This window comes from Chrysemys picta, chromosome 1 (genome assembly GCF_011386835.1).
Source record: "Chrysemys picta bellii isolate R12L10 chromosome 1, ASM1138683v2, whole genome shotgun sequence".
Taxonomy (NCBI): Eukaryota; Metazoa; Chordata; order Testudines; family Emydidae; genus Chrysemys; species Chrysemys picta.
This window is the reverse complement of record NC_088791.1, coordinates 88546273-88563669: the sequence shown is the minus strand read 5'-3', so window position 1 is coordinate 88563669 and position 17397 is coordinate 88546273. Positions and strand designations below refer to the sequence as shown.

Below are 17397 nucleotides of genomic sequence, written 5' to 3'. Positions count from 1 at the left end.
CAGTCCAAGGGACATCCAGTGTAATCAAGTATTTTAGGCTTGATGTAAGTTAAAGCTTTGCCTGCATAAACAGAGGAGCTTGTTAACTGTTGCGAGCTCCACATTTCAGGTCTCAAAATGACATGGTCCACCAGCAAAGGTTGGTGGGCAAAGGGGGATTATAAATTACAAGTGAGGGTTATGAATGATGCAGCAAAGTACAGGTGTTCTGACACACAGTTTCAGTAGGTTTGCTCACAACTTCATAAAGCATTTTTTAAAAGATTGTACTTAATTCAAAATCTAGCCAGGTAGTTCTTCCATGAGGTTCAGTGCAATAGTCCCTTCCCAGGAGCTACGCACAGCCTTTCCCCTAACTGCATTAATACAAATACCAGATCACAAAAAGACAGGTGTTTTACTACATCAAACATTTATTGTTTTCATGAGACACATTGAAGTTTTCCCTGTCAGCAGGAACCCAACAAGTTGACTCTGGAGGGGACAGAGTGCAAAACTCCCATAAAGTATATGCAGCAAAATACCTTTTTGATAACCCCTTTGCAGGGAATGATCGATCAATCTCACTGCAACTAAAAACACAGTATTACAAAATATTTACAAAAGACAACCAAAATGGAACATAAAAACTTAATGACCAGGTGTGTGTATGAAATGTTGCCAACGTATTTCCAGTACCTCAGGAGTTTATTCTAGCACCCGACCCAAAGCATTTGGGGGGTGAAAAGGTTCCAGTGGGAGTGCCAGACATACTCGTCTTTCAGTACTAGTGTCCCGCAAAATAGAAGAAAGACCCAAGAAAGGTTCCATCATAGTGTCACTTCTGGATTTTAGTCTCCTCCCGCAAAAGAGACAGAAGTGGCAATTCTGGCTCTGAAAGGAAGGCCCCCACCAGAACCTGTCTGCAATGGTCTCTATTCTGAAGCCTGTTGGTAAGTTAACCTGTGGGTAGGTGGAATATACCATCACGCAACCCCCCCTCCCCACACACACTGAAAATGGGGCACGGGTGGTCTCCTTCAGTGACTGGGTCTATTACAGGAAATACACCTCCCCCCCTCCCCAAAACAGTAGTCTGATTTGATCTGAGCAGGTAGGAGGGTTGACCGGGATGAGGGTACGTCACAGTAGCCCCTCCATTTCCTTCATGAAGGCTTCATACACATCATCCTTAGTCTGCACAGAGACAGGGGCAGAGGAGCCAACCTTAGGAGTTGCTTTGGTTAATTGGAGAGCTGGTTCATCATCATGTTTTCTCTGGGAGACAGCAGAAGCCCCCTTATTCTCACGTCGCACTCGCAGGGCAGTGGGTACAAAGCGGGTGATCTCTGCTTTGGGGTTGGTAATTTGCGGCTTGGCACTGATTGTGGCTGTGGCTTTCTTCTCAATGGTAGCTCCACTGGTGTCATCCGCTTTGGGGCGCTGGATCAGACTGGGTGGGGCACTCAGCACCCCTGGGTTTGGAATGGGAGCCGGCGGGAAAAGGCCTGGTGGAGGTCCCAGAGGTGGACGCAACATGCCCGGACGAGGAGGAGGGATACCTGTGGACAGGGGGACAGAAAGTTTGAGCAAGTGGAAACAGCACTTGGAAACAATCCAGAGAAAGCTCGTAAATTGGAGGCAGGGCCCCCGAGTTAGAGTAGGGCAGTAGGTAATCTTACAAATTGTTTTCAGGCCCCTCAGCATCAGATTGTTCTCCATCAGGAAGAACGTGCACACACATTTAGGAAATTCTAGATATTGGCCTTGTATGGAGGTTAAGGCCCCAGTGTATTCCCCTCCCTTGAATTCCTATACACACACACACACACACACACACACACACACACATATATATATCTCCAGTGCTAGAACACAAGGAACAACCTCCCATCATGTGTATGAGAATTTCAGAACTATCAGCAGCATTGACCAGTGGGGTGTAAATAGTCCCTGCTTCAGGAGTGGACAGCTGCAGGGACTGTCCTTTTGTTCTGTTTGTACAGTGTCTAGCACAATGGCTCCTAGGCCCCAAGAAAATACAAATAATAATGTGAATTCTAACAGGGAAGTCAATGAAGAGGCAATCTGGACCAGTTCTGTGATATAGTACAATAAAAACAAACTTTGACATAACGGGAATTCAGACCTCCAGGTACAAGTCTGCACAGAACAGCAGGGACTTAGCCATTGATATTAAATGGAAAGTAACAACTCCAAGAGACCTGCAATGGAGGGGAACTGGTTACACCACCCAATGCCGTGCTTGTAGTAATGTAGCCTGAATGTAGGCACATAAGTAGCATGGGATTGTCCGAGGCCAGAGCACTGGGAAAGAACGTTTCCCCATACCACATGTACTAACTCAGGCACCAGTGGGAAGGTTTAAAATGAAATACACATAATAAGGAAGTAGAAAGATTTACCTGGTGGTGCTGGAGGTGGCAAACGAGGTGGAGGTCCACGTGGGGGAGGGCCAGGTGGCAGTCCTGGAGGTGGGCCCGGTGGAGGGCCAGGGGGCCGGCCAGGTGGAGGCCCTGGTGGTAAGAGTCGTGGTAAAGGCCCACGCAGACCTGGCAATCCTGGAGGTCTCAGGAATGGAGGAGCCCCTGAAAATATACACACACAAAACAAAAGCTACTGAACTCATGGCCATAAAAACATGGCATCATGTAATATCAAACAGCACCAATATCAGCCAACCCTCTACATAACTGATCTTCTAGTCTTATGGTTTCTTAACCCCTTAGACAAAGGCTATGTCTATGCTGTGTGTACAGATATTCATGCTTGCTCACATTGAGCTAGTGAAAGTATAAACAGTAGTGCAGCCAGGGTAGCATGAGTAGGAGAGGCATGTCTGAGCCATGCTGAGTACATATCTACCAGTTTCAGGCAGGTTTATACTCAGCACAGTTCACCCCTGCCTCCACTGCCACTACCTACCTTTCCATAGGTACGCTATTTTCTACTAGCTCGATGAGCGCTAGCACAAATACATATTCATGAGCAAGAGAATCACACCCCTATCTTGTAGTGTAGGCACAGACCCAGAAAATGTGGTGTCTTGGCTGGTCAAACCAAGTCAGTTCTCTCTCTTCTCACCACAATTGTCCCTTCTGTTATCTTATAGCAGAGGCTCCAGTGTTGAGCTGTATTCCCAAGAACACAACATTCTGATGTGATCCTTCCAGTGGGCAGGTATTTGAAAGAATCACTTTGACAAGCTGGTCCCTGAACTAGAGTCAGAGATTTCCCATTTGAAAAATATGTCAAGATTACATTAAAGCCTATAATCCTGTCATAATGACATTACCAGATTTTACCAATGTTGTATCCATTCTGGTAGTGCCTCTTTGGCAACTGTGAAAGCCAGTTACTTGTGGGGATTTTATGCTTTCTTCTTGATGTAGCTGACTGTGCAGTACATTATGATGGAGGGTATTTTCTTCCTGATCCCAAGTGGTCACCAGCTTTTGGCTTGAAGCATAAGAACTAAACCTGGGCAGCCCCATGAATTTTAGGGACTGTCACTGAAGAGATCACTGCTCATATAAAATAAATAACTTTTGGGAAATTTAATGAGTTAATATACCGCAGTATCAAATTCCACAGTTGCGTAAAAAAAGTGTCCTTTCCTCTATTGTGGCAACATCACAGATTGGCAAAAGGGGAAATCCTATTTCTCCTATACAGACAGCTTTTACAGAGACATTCAAGTGCTCCATATCACACCACATTCCCAAGACATTGTATTCTAGTACCAGCACTTCCGTTTCTTGAGGAATCGGCAGTCCCACCTAGTAGCTGTCTGGGAGACTCTCTCCCCACCATGTACTGCAGTGACTCATTAGCTGTTCTCTCAAATGTCAACAATGCCTGAATTTAAATAACTGAAGATAAGGACTTCAATGTAAGACCTTTCACTCTGGAATCTGCTTCCCCCACTGTCCTGGTAAAGTCAGACTTTGTTGATTTCATGGAAACAGTAAAGGTGGAGGGTTGTTGTGGGTTTGGGGTTTTTTTGTTTTGTTTTAGGGAGGGTGAGAGGAGCAGAACTGAAGGACATGCCTTATGTTTACTTATTAAAATCATGTTTGTTATTCATTGTATGTGTGCACAGGAATAGCACTGGACTCATGTTATATATTGTTCTAGATGTCCTAACTCTATCAAAGCTAATATTCTATTTAATGAAATTAGATGGCTAGAGAACGGGTTACAGAGATTTTCATTTTAGGCTAATTTCTGCAATCTAGTTCAGATAGGTAGTGACCAAATCACTCCCCATTGAGCTATGTGAAATAAGTTGCTGTCTCCCTCCAGTTCCTGGTAAAATAGGTGCTTACATTGCAAAACCACCATCAGAACAGGCACCAATTGGCCATCTGGCTCACTAGGGAGGCCCTCTACTGAATAAGAATGGTATTAAATTTCCATCACCTAAGTATGTTTCCCCTTCCTGGGAAGGGTTGAAAACACATTCACAAGACAGTTTAAGAGAAGCCTGCACTGCTACTATAGCTGGTCGGGGAATAGGACTGGGATTGGAACCTAACGCCTTTCAGCAGCAGCAAGTTAATTTAAACAAAAATAAGCTAAGTGTTCACCTGGTGGAGGTCCAGGAGGAAGACCAGTAGGTGGTCCCGGAGGCCTCAGGGGAGGGGCAGGAGGTGGTCCCAGAGGGGGAGGCCCAGGCATGGGCGGTGCCTGTATCTGAGTTGGAGGAACAGGCTGTGGTGGGGGTTGCTGCTGTTGCTGTGGCTGAGAGGGTGTAGTAGATGACCCAGTCTCTGTACGCGACTCCTCCTTGTGTTGCTGCTGTGGTGTCTCTTCAGACTCAGAATCATCTTCATCCTCCTCTTCCTCCTCTTCTGAATATTCCTCCACTTCTCGCCCCTCCTCAGGGATTTCCTGACCTGAAGACACAGAAGAGAAGATACATTTATAAGCACTACAGAAAAACCTGAGATGGAGGATCATCTCCGCCCCCACAAAATGGTGATGGGGAGGAGAGAAGAAACTGGCCTCAGTTAGCTATTATACAAAATAGGTAACAGGAAAACAGTACAGCTCTCGCTGGTAGCACTACCATGGAGCATGGAAGGCTGTCTCATTATAACCCCATATTTTCAGGAGTTAACAATTCCTTTTGGGCTGAAATGTCTCTTGCATAACTTCACATAGCTACGGTTTGGGGATTTGGGGGGGAAACACGTGGAAAATTGATTTAGCCCTTTGAATTATACAAAAGTAAAAAACTTTCACTTTTTTTTTAAAAAGGTGATTTTATATGAGCAGAGAAGTGAAACAGCTGACACTTCCAAGTGGACACAAGTGCAGTTCTGAATGAGGAAGGAAAAATGAACTAAAGTTTGGAGAAAGACAGTATCGATGAAGTTATGAGGTTGCCTTTATACATCTTTTATGGGCATCTTAATCCTGAAAGGCTTTAGAATATTGAGAACATAGTAAAGTTGCCTCAAGAGATAAATTACTTAAACAGCAACTCAGTTTTAAGTTCTCCCCAGCTCTTTCCTCCTCTTAAAAACAGAAATATTAATGTTTCATTAGTCTAAATTATCTTCATTAGGGTTGAGAAATGAAACAAGCAACAATATTTTTTTTAAAAAGCTAAATATTTTGTTCACCAGCTAGGGAACCTATGTTCTCACCTGCCATTCGCAACATCATGGCCTGAAGTGGAGTCAGTTCCTTCATGTTCTTTTTCTTTTTCCGTGACTTCCCAGGCATGTCAGCAAACCGCACACTAAGCCCTGCAGAGATAAGCACAGGGAAAAGAGAGAGATTAAATATATACAAGTTATCATTTGATGTGGATAGCAAATTAAATATCTCGTGACTCTTTTCAAAATAGTAAGAATGTTAACATCGGTGTTATTTGCCTTATTACATCCTGCTGACCTAAAATTTCCATCAGTTTCAAATAAATACATTGTTCCTGACTATCACTTATATAGTTGAATGGATGGTTGATGCTCTTCTACACTGAGTGAAGTAGTCTCTGTATAGGACTAGCCTGAAATTCAATTATGTATCTTGTACAGTTCTTTTGAAAAGTCTCAAGTCATTAAAGTGTGGTTCTACTCTGACATGGAACTAAAAATTGCATTGTGGAGATCCTTGTTTCTGACTCAATACTCCAGGTCAAGTGTGTATATATTTTAACAAGACAGCTAAATTTGAATACTAATGTTGCAACCTCAGCCTGGGATCTCAAATTTCAGCTGGGTGCTTTCTGACTCATTTATCAGCAGTAATGAAAATTCTGTAATAGGATCTTAGGTAATAATTTAGTTAGTTGAGCCACAACAGAATTCAGTTTGCTCTTCTTTCAGCCTCATGACTACAGAACAAACAGAAATAAGAGTGTCACTTTTCAGGCTATAATGCAGTTCTATTTTCAGTCACTTTTCAGACTATAATGAAGTGGAGTTCCCACCGCACAAACCTGATTTCTTGTCTTCACCCTCCCTTTCATTGTCATTGTCACGATGCAGGAATTCATCGCCTTCACTGTCTGCATCCGATCTGTCACTATCACTGTCATCACTACTGTCATCATGCCTGTCTTGATCCATGTCCTCAGGATACCCTTCATCTTCACTGGTACTGGAGGCATCATCATCATGCCCTCGCTGACCTGAGAATGAGAGAGGAGAATATCAGGAAGCAAAGCACACCAACATGGAAGAATGAGAATATACGTCGTCTTAGGTTTATTTCTATAGTTACAGAACCCCCATCTCAGACAAACTCCATTCCAGTGAGGAAAGGACATACATTGTCTAGCATTTATCCTTTCAGCTCCCTCTCCAAGTGGAGAGTTAATCAGTTCTATTTCTAAAAGAAGACAGTAATTTCATTTCACTATCTAGGAATGGGGAGAGGGGAACAAAAGGGGGGTTAAAAAAACCCTCTAGGATGGGGATCTTATTTGAGGTTGTTTTGTTACTAATCCAATCAGCTATCACCATTGCTTGTTTTTTGGCTACTGAACAATATCTGCACCCTAAAATTCACCAGTTCATTTCTATTTATCCATTTCTACGTTTCTGAATTTCTCTGGTCACTCTACTTTGTGCCTTTTCTAGTCCCCCAAGTCCTAATGTTATGTCTACATAGCACTCCATTATGTGCATAAGCTGATAAACTTAGTTTCACTATGCAATATATGGAGGTCCTGCAGGAATTAAATGAAATAGGAGGGTCTAATTAGTTTCCCTTTTGGTGCTACTAATCCTACAGGTGCTAATGAGAATCGCTTTGGGTGGGAATGAAAGAATATGCACAACTTTTCTGAATGATGCCAGCTGGGGAGATTTTAAAATGCGGGATCCCACAATCTTGTAGCCATGAACCCTGGGGGGAGATTTCTCTCCCATTCAACAACGTACTGGTGTAAAACCAAGTATTTGAAAGTTATAACTTGAAGCTTTGACATTTGATAAGTAAATGTAATTAATATTAAATTAACTGACTTTAAATTACGCAGCATACCAGCACCTCCCAAGCGGTTTAGGAGCGTAACTATTTAAATGAAGGACGCTATCTCCAAAACTAAAGAGGCGTGCAGCTGAGACTTTTGCTCACAGAAGTCTGAAATGGAAAATTATCTGTCTCCCAGTAGGATAGTTTTTCAGATGGTTTTGTTCAATCAAATGATAGGGTTTTCTACCATTTCCCTTAGTTAAATCTCATAGACTAGAGAATAATTTCCTATTAGCAGCAAAGGCTTATTGATATCCAGTCTCGTTTCCCCCCTTTATTCAATTTCATTCCATTCCACTTAACTATAACCATCTAGACAGGTTCTTCATCTCAGAGGATTCAACACCCTTCAAACACTTGCAAATGTATCTTATCTTAGTTATCATTTGACCAAGCTATGTAGTTATTTCAATCTTTCATATAGTAAAAAAATTCTCTGTGAACCTACAGAAACCAGTCTGCACATTCCCTCCCAGTTAAGTCATAATGGCAATGCCAGTGCACACCTCATTCACTGTAGCACAATCAGTGGAAGAGCAGACAGAAGTCAAGGTAAATCTCCAGTACAAGGATAACATGAGGTCTGGGACAAAGGAGGAACAACTTATTACCTATGTCAGGACTGTAAGAAATCTCTTCCTCTCGCCTCCAAGGGGCCATCTCTAAAGTGAAGCCTACTTTACGGCCATACATCTGTAGGACTTGAGGTGGAGGAGGCCCTGGAGGAGGCCCAGGGGGCTTCCGACCTGGGGGTAACCGTGGAACACCAAGTCCAGGAGGTGGAAGTACAGAAATGGGCCGGACTGGAGGGCTGGAAATTAACAAAAAAATCATAAAGGGGATACACACGAAAATCTGTCCCAATTCCTCACAATCACCTTCACAGCAACCATTTAGACAATGATCCAGCTGTCCCTGTACTAAATGTTATGAAAATACATTAGAAATGTACAAAAACAGAGTAAGGCATTATCCTTGCCCAACGAATTTATGAACTGACTCAAAAAAAGAGGTCATCAATTAAACGTGGGAGGGTTTGGAGACACTGCTGATGGATATTAGAGATAAAGCTTTATGGAAGAAACAGGCTTAAAGGAAGACAGAAGGAGAAGAGTAAGGACACATGGGAACTGGTGCAAACATAGGGAGCAAAATGAAGACACCATGAAGCTGACAGAAATAAAAGGATGCTAAGTAATCAGTAAGAGGAAAGGGAGAGCAGGAGGATGTGAGAGAGAGGCCAGATTTAGGCTTGGTCTACACTAAACCCCCAAATCGAACTAAGGTACGCAACTTCAGCTACGTGAATAACGTAGCTGAAGTTCGAAGTACCTTAGTTCGAACTTACCTCGGTCCACACGCGGCAGGCAGGCTCCCCCGTCGACTCAGCGGTACTCCTCTCGCCGAGCTGGAGTACCGCAGTCGACGGCGAGCACTTCCGGGTTCGACTTATCGTGTCCAGACAAGACGCGGTAAGTTGAACCCAGAAGTTCGATTGCCAGCCGCCGAACTAGCGGCTGGGTATAGACGTACCCTAAGGGTATGTCTACACTACGGGATTATTCCGAATTTACAGAATTCAATTTTTGGCAACAGATTGTATAAAGTCAAGTGCATGCGGCCACACTAAGCATATTAATTCGGCGGTGTGCATCCATGTATCCAGGCTAGCTTCGACTTCCTGAGTGTTGCACTCTGGCTAGCTATCCCATAGCTCCCGCAATCTCCCCCGCCCATTGGAATTCTGGGTTGAGATCCCAATGCCTGATGGGGCAAAAAACATTGTCGCTGGTGGTTCTGGGTACAGCCTCCCCCATCCCTCCGTGAAAGCAACGGTAGACAACCGTGAAATAGAAGCTTGAATTTAACACAGCAGCAGACAAGAAGCCTATGAAAGTATTTAAGGCAAAAAATATCACAGTGAGAACAGTGGGAGAAGAACTCTAGCAATGGAGCTTAAGGTGGACTAATGTGCAAAACAAGATATGCAGGAAGACCAGAGACACTTATCAGAGTCAGTATGAGAGATGACCAAGGCACAAAGAAGGATTTTAACTGCAAAAACAGAGGGGAAATACATATAGAACTTAGGATTCATCACTCCGTCAGGACTTCCAATTCCCCTCTCCCAAACATCACTTCTATCAACAACCTCTTACACCCACCTGCAACACATGGGTGTTCAGCATTTATTACCCCTCCATGACACTTCCCTCTTACCCATAGGCTGATGTTTTCTTGAGGATAGAAGGTGGTTGAGCCCCCGGTAGGGGGATGTCCTGTATAAGGATGTTGGAGGGGGCATGAGGCATGTCTGGCAGGGGTATACTCTCCACTTCAACATGTTGTGCATTCTGCAAGAAATACAAAAAGCAAGCAGGTTAATCTCTTAGGAGGCAAAGGGAAGAGGATCATGTGCACACTCCTCACTTTATAGAATACAGAGGGTAGCGAGTCAGTTCTTTCCCTCATAAAAATGGTTATTCAGAAGGTTGCCTGTCCAACTGGTATGTCACTCTCTGTGTTAGACCCCTGAATGAACATTTGGAGAAACAGATCACGAGCATAAAATAATTAAGGCCTCTTTGGTCAACGGTAACACACAGAGCTCAGCTAGCTGAAAACATTTCCCCATTCAAATAATCAAAACCTGATCAGGCTTATATTCCTCTTAAGATACTTAGCCCCGGTCTACACAACAGTTAGGTCAACATAAGGCAGCTTATGTCGACCTATGTCAGTGTACACACTACCATCTTGCTCCCTCCGATGTAAGTGCCCTACTACACAGACAACTCCACCGCCACGAGAAGCATAAGGCTTATACAGGAGCAGTTAGGGCAAGCAGTGTCCTCCTAGATACTGTCTTATTTACATCAGCTGTTGGCTGTCATTCTTGTCAATTTCTGGCGCCATGCTGGAGCCATGAAATTGACAAAATAGTCATCCCTGCTCCCAGCCCAGGAGGGGGCTCCCCGCTTGGAGTTGGGCTGCTGCCAGGGTCCAGGCTCCCCCATCCCAGCTGAGCTGCTACCCAGGCTCCCTGCCAGGCTGCTCCCGGGGTCCTGACTCCCCGCTCGGAGCCCAGGCAGCCACCCCGCTTCCAGCGGGGAGCTGATGGCTGAGAGCCAGGGGTAGCCAGGCTCCCAGCAGGGAACGTAGAGGCAGGGAGGGGAGCCTGTGGGGCAGCCAGGCACCTGGTGGGGAGCCACAAGTGGAGCTCAAAGCCCAGCTCTGCCTTAGGTTGGTGGAAGCGCTCCTGGTGAAGACGCACACCACTGACTGAAGGAGGGGACAGTGGACATGAACCACCACAGTAATTACGACCTTAATAGAGGTCGACTTAAGTTTTTAGTGTAGACATGCCCTTAGTTCCCAAACAAAGATATACTGCAGGCAAGAACACCATGTCCTTCAGAGTATCTGGGAAGCACCCATTATAGGAAGGATTTATAGTTGAGTGGGACAGAGCTTAGGGACTCAGATACTACAGCAGAACAACAGAAACACTTGTAAATAAATGCTGAGACACACTCATTACATGCGTACACACTTAGGAGGGTTTTAAAACAAAATTAGCTTAATTCCCGTTACAAAAGACGTATCTCACAAGCCAGGGTATGCAAGATAGTTAGGGCTTCCATTGTAAAACCATTCCAAAACCATCCTTCCCTGTAACCTTCCAAGAAATAAAATATAGTACATCACAGAAACACTGAGGACATACTGATGGTTCATCATGTTGTCCCTGCTAAAGTACTATGACTGAGGAGGTGGCCAACGTGCACGGTGCACAGCTTGGTGAAAATACTCAATGTGGCAGGGACTGAGGACCAAGTCTGGAACAATGTTACCTTGACAGCATCGAAGTATTGGCTGAGCTGCGATCTCTTCTGCTCATACTCCACTTCCAGCTTGCGCAGTTCTTTGTAGATGTCAGGATTCTCCTTCTCGTACAGCCGCAGAATTCGCTCAAAGGTCTCACGCAGCTTCTTGCGCTTGTCCTTCAGCACCTTCTCATTAAGTTGTGGCTGCTGTACTGGGTTAAACTCTGATCCGGGAGAGTAGGACCAAGGCAACAAACAATTCCAAAAAGAAAATTATAGGGGAGACTTGCAACAGAAGCCATGATTACCCAATTGCATATACTGCACACATGTTCAATATAGCAACCTCCAGAGACAATGACATGACTATCTGGAGACCTGATGGAAAGCTGATTCAGACCCTTAAGGGGGTTGTCTCCTTTTACACAGCCATTAGAGACAATATGCACCACTCCTATCCTTTTGTCTTCCATAGGAACGTCTAGTCATCCAAAATTCTCCAATATCCAATTACCTTGAAAAAGTTCACCATCTATTCCCATTCCACGAACCATTTACCCCCTTTTCTTCTCCAATCCTTCTAACAAGCAAAACCCAGTACTTGGCAAAGTTTCCACAGTACAACCCACATAGTCACTCCATTAACCCCTAAACCCATCTTGTCCCATCTCTCAATTCTCACCTCCCATCTTATCTGATCCTTCCATCTCCCCTCTCACCCTAAATGCAAGTCCCTCCAGATGGTACCCACTCACCCATCTCATCCAATTTTTCCATGTCCCGAATGATCTGTTTGGGATCTTTCATCTTAAGTACAGCTGCTCGGACCATCATCCGCTGCTTCTTGTTCTGAGAAGGTCAGAGAATAAAAAAATCAGGAACAGTGCTGTTGTTCTAGGATAAATAGGGGAACAGATATAATCTATGACATCACATTTCTCTTTGTAATTCAGCTTTCCGGGACTTCTAAATGTGCTCAAAGAACTCCCTCAGGAAAGAGAAATAAATTCATCCATTCTTTTCAAAGTGCTTTACGAATGTTAATCACTCAACACCACCCTGTAAGGTCCATTTTAAAAGTGAGTTAAGCAGTGGCTCTGAACCTTTCCAGACTACTGTATCCCTTTCTGATTTGTCTTGCGTACCCCCAAGTTTCACCTCACTTAAAACTACTTGCTTAGAAAATCAGACATAAAAATACAAGTATCACAGCACACTATTACTGAAAAATTGCTTACTTTCCCATTTTTACCATATAATTATAAATCAATTGGAATATAAATACTGTAATTACGTTTCAATGTATAGTATACAGAGCAATATAAACAAGTCATTGTCTGTTATGAAATTTTAGTTTGTACTGACTTTGCTAGTACTTTTTCTGTAGCCTGTTGTAAAACTAAGCAAATATCTAGATGAGTTGCTGTACCCCCAGAAGACCTCTGTGTACCCCCAGGGGTATGTATACCCCTGGTTGAGAACCACTGAGTTAAAGTACTTTCAGGTATTCCATATACACTGTGTCCCTGAACTGCCAATTGTTGTAATATTAGTCTTTTTCCGCCTCACATTTAAAAATGTTTCTCCCGCCCCAGTTGCTTTGGAAAAGACCCACACAAACAACAGGGGAACACAAAGTGCTATAAAATGAACAAAGTAAACAGAGAAAAAAAATCTCTTTTTTTTTTTTCTTCTATTTTAGGTATTACAAGTAGAAGTTGTAGGTTAATAAAATTCAGACAAATGTGACTTAAGTTGACAACATTCCTTTAAATTACTTGGTCAGACAACATTTTCCACAGAAAGAAAGTGACTCCTGAGAAGCCAACCAGAAAGGCTGGATTCTACCTATTGTCTCAAGCCCATAACAGTTGGGAATGTGATGCATATTAGAAAGGTGCTGGCCAGGTGTTCTTAGGGATGGTAATAGTGTCTTACCTTCTTCAGCTCCCTCTTCCGGGCCTCCTTTCCTGCAGAAGAGAGAAATGACTAATTGAAAAAGAAGCAAATATAGTCGTAACTCTTCCCTTGTGACTACTGAAGTTCTGTTTCTTAACAGCTTGTGATTTAAAAGCCAAATTTTATCCACCCCCACTTTCACAGTCTCAGATATTTTATTAGAAACAATCATATTTCATACCCATTATAGAAGAAGGAAGGCGATAGATGGCCATACTAGCAACCCCACTCCTCCAAAAGCAGAGATATTTCTATATACACCCACCTAATTGATGTAACAAGTTCTGGAGTAAGGAGTCTTTTTGAAACAAGACTATATGAATTTAATGCTAATTAAATGATTAACACCCTAGAAACTGAAATATTCTATGCTTAGAATAGAAAAAACTTTTTTTTAAAATCTACATTTTGGACAAACTTAAAACATTGCTAATCATGACCATCTGAATTATTTGATAGTGAGAGTTGATCTTTGTGCTTGTTTCTAGATGCTTATTTGACCATCAGAATCTTAGCAGTTACACTAATGCAGGAGGAATAGATGTGTGTAGTCTTGTTTCCTCCTCTAACTACACAATGCTTGTGGAATCTCACCTGACTCCCAACCAGCTTTCATTCCCATTTTTATCTCAGATGAATTAACCATTCTTACAACAAGAAATTTAGTGACTACTTACGGGCCTGGTCTGTAGGGTTCATGAACTTCCCACTCTTGGTGGAGGATGTTGATCTCCGCCCCATTTTGACCAATTTTTTTTTACTGCTTCAATAAAATGGGGGAAAAAAAGACACCTGAAAAAGAAAAAGCCACGTCACATGCTGTATGTAGTAGTCAGAATACTCCAGTTCCTCCTCTTTCCCCCGCCCCCCACATTAGTGCTTGTTTTCCCAGAAACTCAAATGTCTGTCACCTCCCTAAATCCCAGCTCTCAAGAATGTGCAGAATGCCACTGCAGACTCAGGCAAACATACAAAGCCGCACAACCACACCATTTCGTCAGCAAATGACTATTGCATCTCATTCATTTCAATAATCAAATGAAAAGTATCATGTTTGTATTTACTAGGGTTTTGCACACTTTGTTGCTTCTGAAATTAGAGTAGAGCCCTGCTACTCAACCTAAGCCCAACTACAAGTGTCGGGCCCGGGTCGGGTGTGAAAACAACCAGACCCTCTTGGGCTCATGTCGGCTTGGCGATGGGGTCAGCACCGCAACGGCTGCATGCTCTGCTCCTGGTGGCCACCACCATCTTGCTGCGCTGCGTGAGCTGCAGAGTGATCATGCTGAAGAGTTCAAGTACCTCTCACTCTACAGTTCACACAGCGCAGCAGGAGTTGCTGGACAGCAGGAGCATGGCCCACAGCTGCTGCAATTCCAACAGCAGGGGCAGGAGGAGAACAGCAGCGCTGATTCAGGTTTGGGGACAAATGTCAGGGTTGGGTTGGAAAATGACTCAATCCTCTAGGGTTGGTCAGCTGGGTTTAGGTCTGGTTCAGGCATTAGGCCTGAGCTGACTTGTAGGGCAGAGCTCCTTGCATTCCTCCCTCTCCCCCTGCAACAACTCCCTGTATGCCATCATCTCATCCCTCTCTCTTTCTGGGACTCCCTGAAACACTCTCAACCTCATGACAGGATTTCTGAGTGCCATCCAATCCTCCCACTGCAGGGTCCTCCATTCTCCCCCTCACCTGGGGTTCAGTGTGATCTCCCATTTCACTCCCATGCCAGGGGTTGTCCCACATTCCCCCTTCCCTCATAACAGGGTTCCCCCTGCTTTCCACACTTCTCCACTAGCATACATGCCATGGCTCTGTGTCCCCCTACTCTCCCCCCTTTATTACTTCTCTTCTTTCTGTCTGGGAGATAAACCATTCAGGATGTGAACATCACACTATTGGGAGGATGGACAGAGAAGAGACAGTATTGCTATGTTGCAAGGTGTTGGCTTCATCAACGAGTTATTTAATCTGTAAACAACTACAGAGGTACTTGAAGATGTGGGCAGCTCTACTAAATCAATGGCAGGAGCTCTGCATGTCCCCCACTTTCCCCTTCTCAACTTCCTCAAAATCAATAGTGTTCTTCTGCCCACTGATATCTAGAACATTCTTTGAAATTTTAGAATTAATCCAATGCAGTGTTCAAAAGTTAGTGTGTTCCATTAAACCACCATCCAAATGGAAACATGACATCCAGTTGAATTTAAGGCTGCACAAGATCTGTGGTCCTGCTGCAGCCTACAATGTATACCTCTCTGTACACTGTTTCCATACATCCCATACCAATCACCTCTCTATCACAGGGATACCAGTTTATCATCTGCCCTCCTTTATGTGAAGAGTCTCAAAAATGTGCATTGTTGAACATCTGGATTTAGAATTTTTCTTCATAAATTGTGTCTCTAGTATAAACTGTGAAGATCTGTCACCACACTAACCTTTCCTCTTTTTATGCAAGTGCTCTAATTTCATTATCTGGAGTTAGAAAGTTTGGATATGAAGACAGGCTAGTTTATGTGTAATTAAACTTTTAATCTTCTGCCACATAATGAGCATTATAATCACATGATTACCTTTAAGATACTGAGCATTGCACTAAGATGGCATTAGGTGCCCTCAGTATGTGAGTAGACTGGGCCCTTACTGAAGAGCTAGAAATGATTGTATTCAATATACGGTTTAATTCAGCATTTGTAAAATGCTTTTATCTGTACTGTCTGGTTATAAAGCATCATAACAGCCATGCGTACAACAAAAGCAGTCTAGCTTTTGAGTTCACTGATAAAATAAGCCATCTCTTATGGATAGTTAAGGCAACACAAGTTTGATTTCTCAGATCATTATTTCTCTAGCCAGGAATACTATGGGGTGGGGAGTTAACAGATTTATACCTCTCACATAAGGGTCCCAAACTCTGCATTTTTCGGGTATGTAATACTGAGGTCACCTCCCGCACCATCCCGCTCCGAACACCCTGAGGACACCAGACCCTCGGGTCATTAACGTGTTCGCAGCCTTAACTTCACCTTGTCTCTGTGCAGGACAGTTAGGTACAAGCCCCCTCCCTGTACAGACTCCAGGCCTGCAGGACACGAGGTCCGAGGCAACAGTGAGCCCGAGACACAGATACGGTTGGGAACAAGCCCTTGCTCTGCTGACCACAACCGGCCTGATACCGATACCTGCCCCCCGTTACCCCGCCCCCTGAGAACTTCCCCGGCATCGCGGCTCCTTCCCCGCAGAGCCGCCGGCCTGGGCGCGCCGGCAGGCGGGGGGAGAAGTGGCCTGGCAGGGGGGAGAACCCCCCTCCCTCTCCTGCAGTTCCGTGATACCCCCCACCCCCGGGGGCCCTGCAGGTCCCTGGGCTGCTCCACTCCCCCTACCGGGGAGGGGGGAGGAGACGCGCAGGAGCACAGCGAGCGGTCGGTCTGTCTCCCAGCCTGCTCTGCTCCTCTCACCCCTCTGAAGGGCGGGAGCCGAGCTCCTCTGTCTCGCTGCGGAGCGGCGGTTTCTACGCTGTCCCCTCGGCTCCTCGCCTCCTCGGCCTCGCCGCCATCTTCAATGGTCGCGGGCGGGACGCGCGCGCCACTTCCGCCCCGGAACCTCCAGTTGGGCCCGAGAGCCTTAGAGGTGCCGGAAATTGGCAGCCAGAGCGTCGCCCGCCTCGGGCCGGTCTGAAACAGACCTCCTCGGGCTCTATGGTGCGGCGGCGGGAGGGAAGCGGGCTCTGCCGACCATTAGCCCAGTCACCCGAGAGGAGGCCACGTGACGCTGCAGCGGGCGGGGCGGTAACAGCGGAGAGGGGGCGTGTCCCGGCTCTGTCGACGCCGCGATGCTGCGCGGGCCGAGAGGGTCCGACGGGCTGGGGGCGGGACTGCCCATGGCCCCTCCCGCTCCCGGGGTCACCAAGCTACGTCACCCTCTCTAAGCTCCCCTCACCCTCAGCCACCTGCCCCGCCCCTCATGACGTCACCCGCCCGGCTCCCAGCCTCGGCTCTCGCGCGGCTTCTGCCCCCGGGCTGTGCTCGGTGCCCCTGGAGCCCTGCTGGGAGCCTTTTCCCTGCACCGCCCCCGTTTTCCCAGCCGGTGATGGAAAAGGCCTAGAGATCTAAATAAAAT

General features: G+C 45.2%; 1 protein-coding gene across 2 annotated transcripts; it reads right to left on the bottom strand.

The window, feature by feature from the left end:
• Positions 1 to 395: 395 nt before the first annotated feature.
• On the bottom strand, positions 396 to 17160 carry WBP11 (WW domain binding protein 11). Of its 2 annotated transcripts, none has more exons than XM_005305286.5 (12): positions 16737 to 17160; positions 13955 to 14069; positions 13257 to 13288; positions 12074 to 12167; positions 11346 to 11542; positions 9712 to 9845; positions 8103 to 8302; positions 6452 to 6643; positions 5655 to 5756; positions 4590 to 4898; positions 2406 to 2588; positions 396 to 1541 (listed from the first exon to the last, which is right to left on the bottom strand). In XM_005305286.5, the coding sequence occupies exons 2-12, from the start codon at positions 14016 to 14018 to the stop codon at positions 1123 to 1125; spliced, it is 1926 nt and encodes a 641-aa protein (XP_005305343.1). In that variant the 5' UTR covers positions 14019 to 14069; positions 16737 to 17160; the 3' UTR covers positions 396 to 1122. The 2 variants fall into 2 exon arrangements, with proteins under 2 accessions (XP_005305343.1, XP_065417826.1); XM_065561754.1 differs by having other exon boundaries at positions 16662 to 16862.
• Positions 17161 to 17397: the final 237 nt, after the last annotated feature.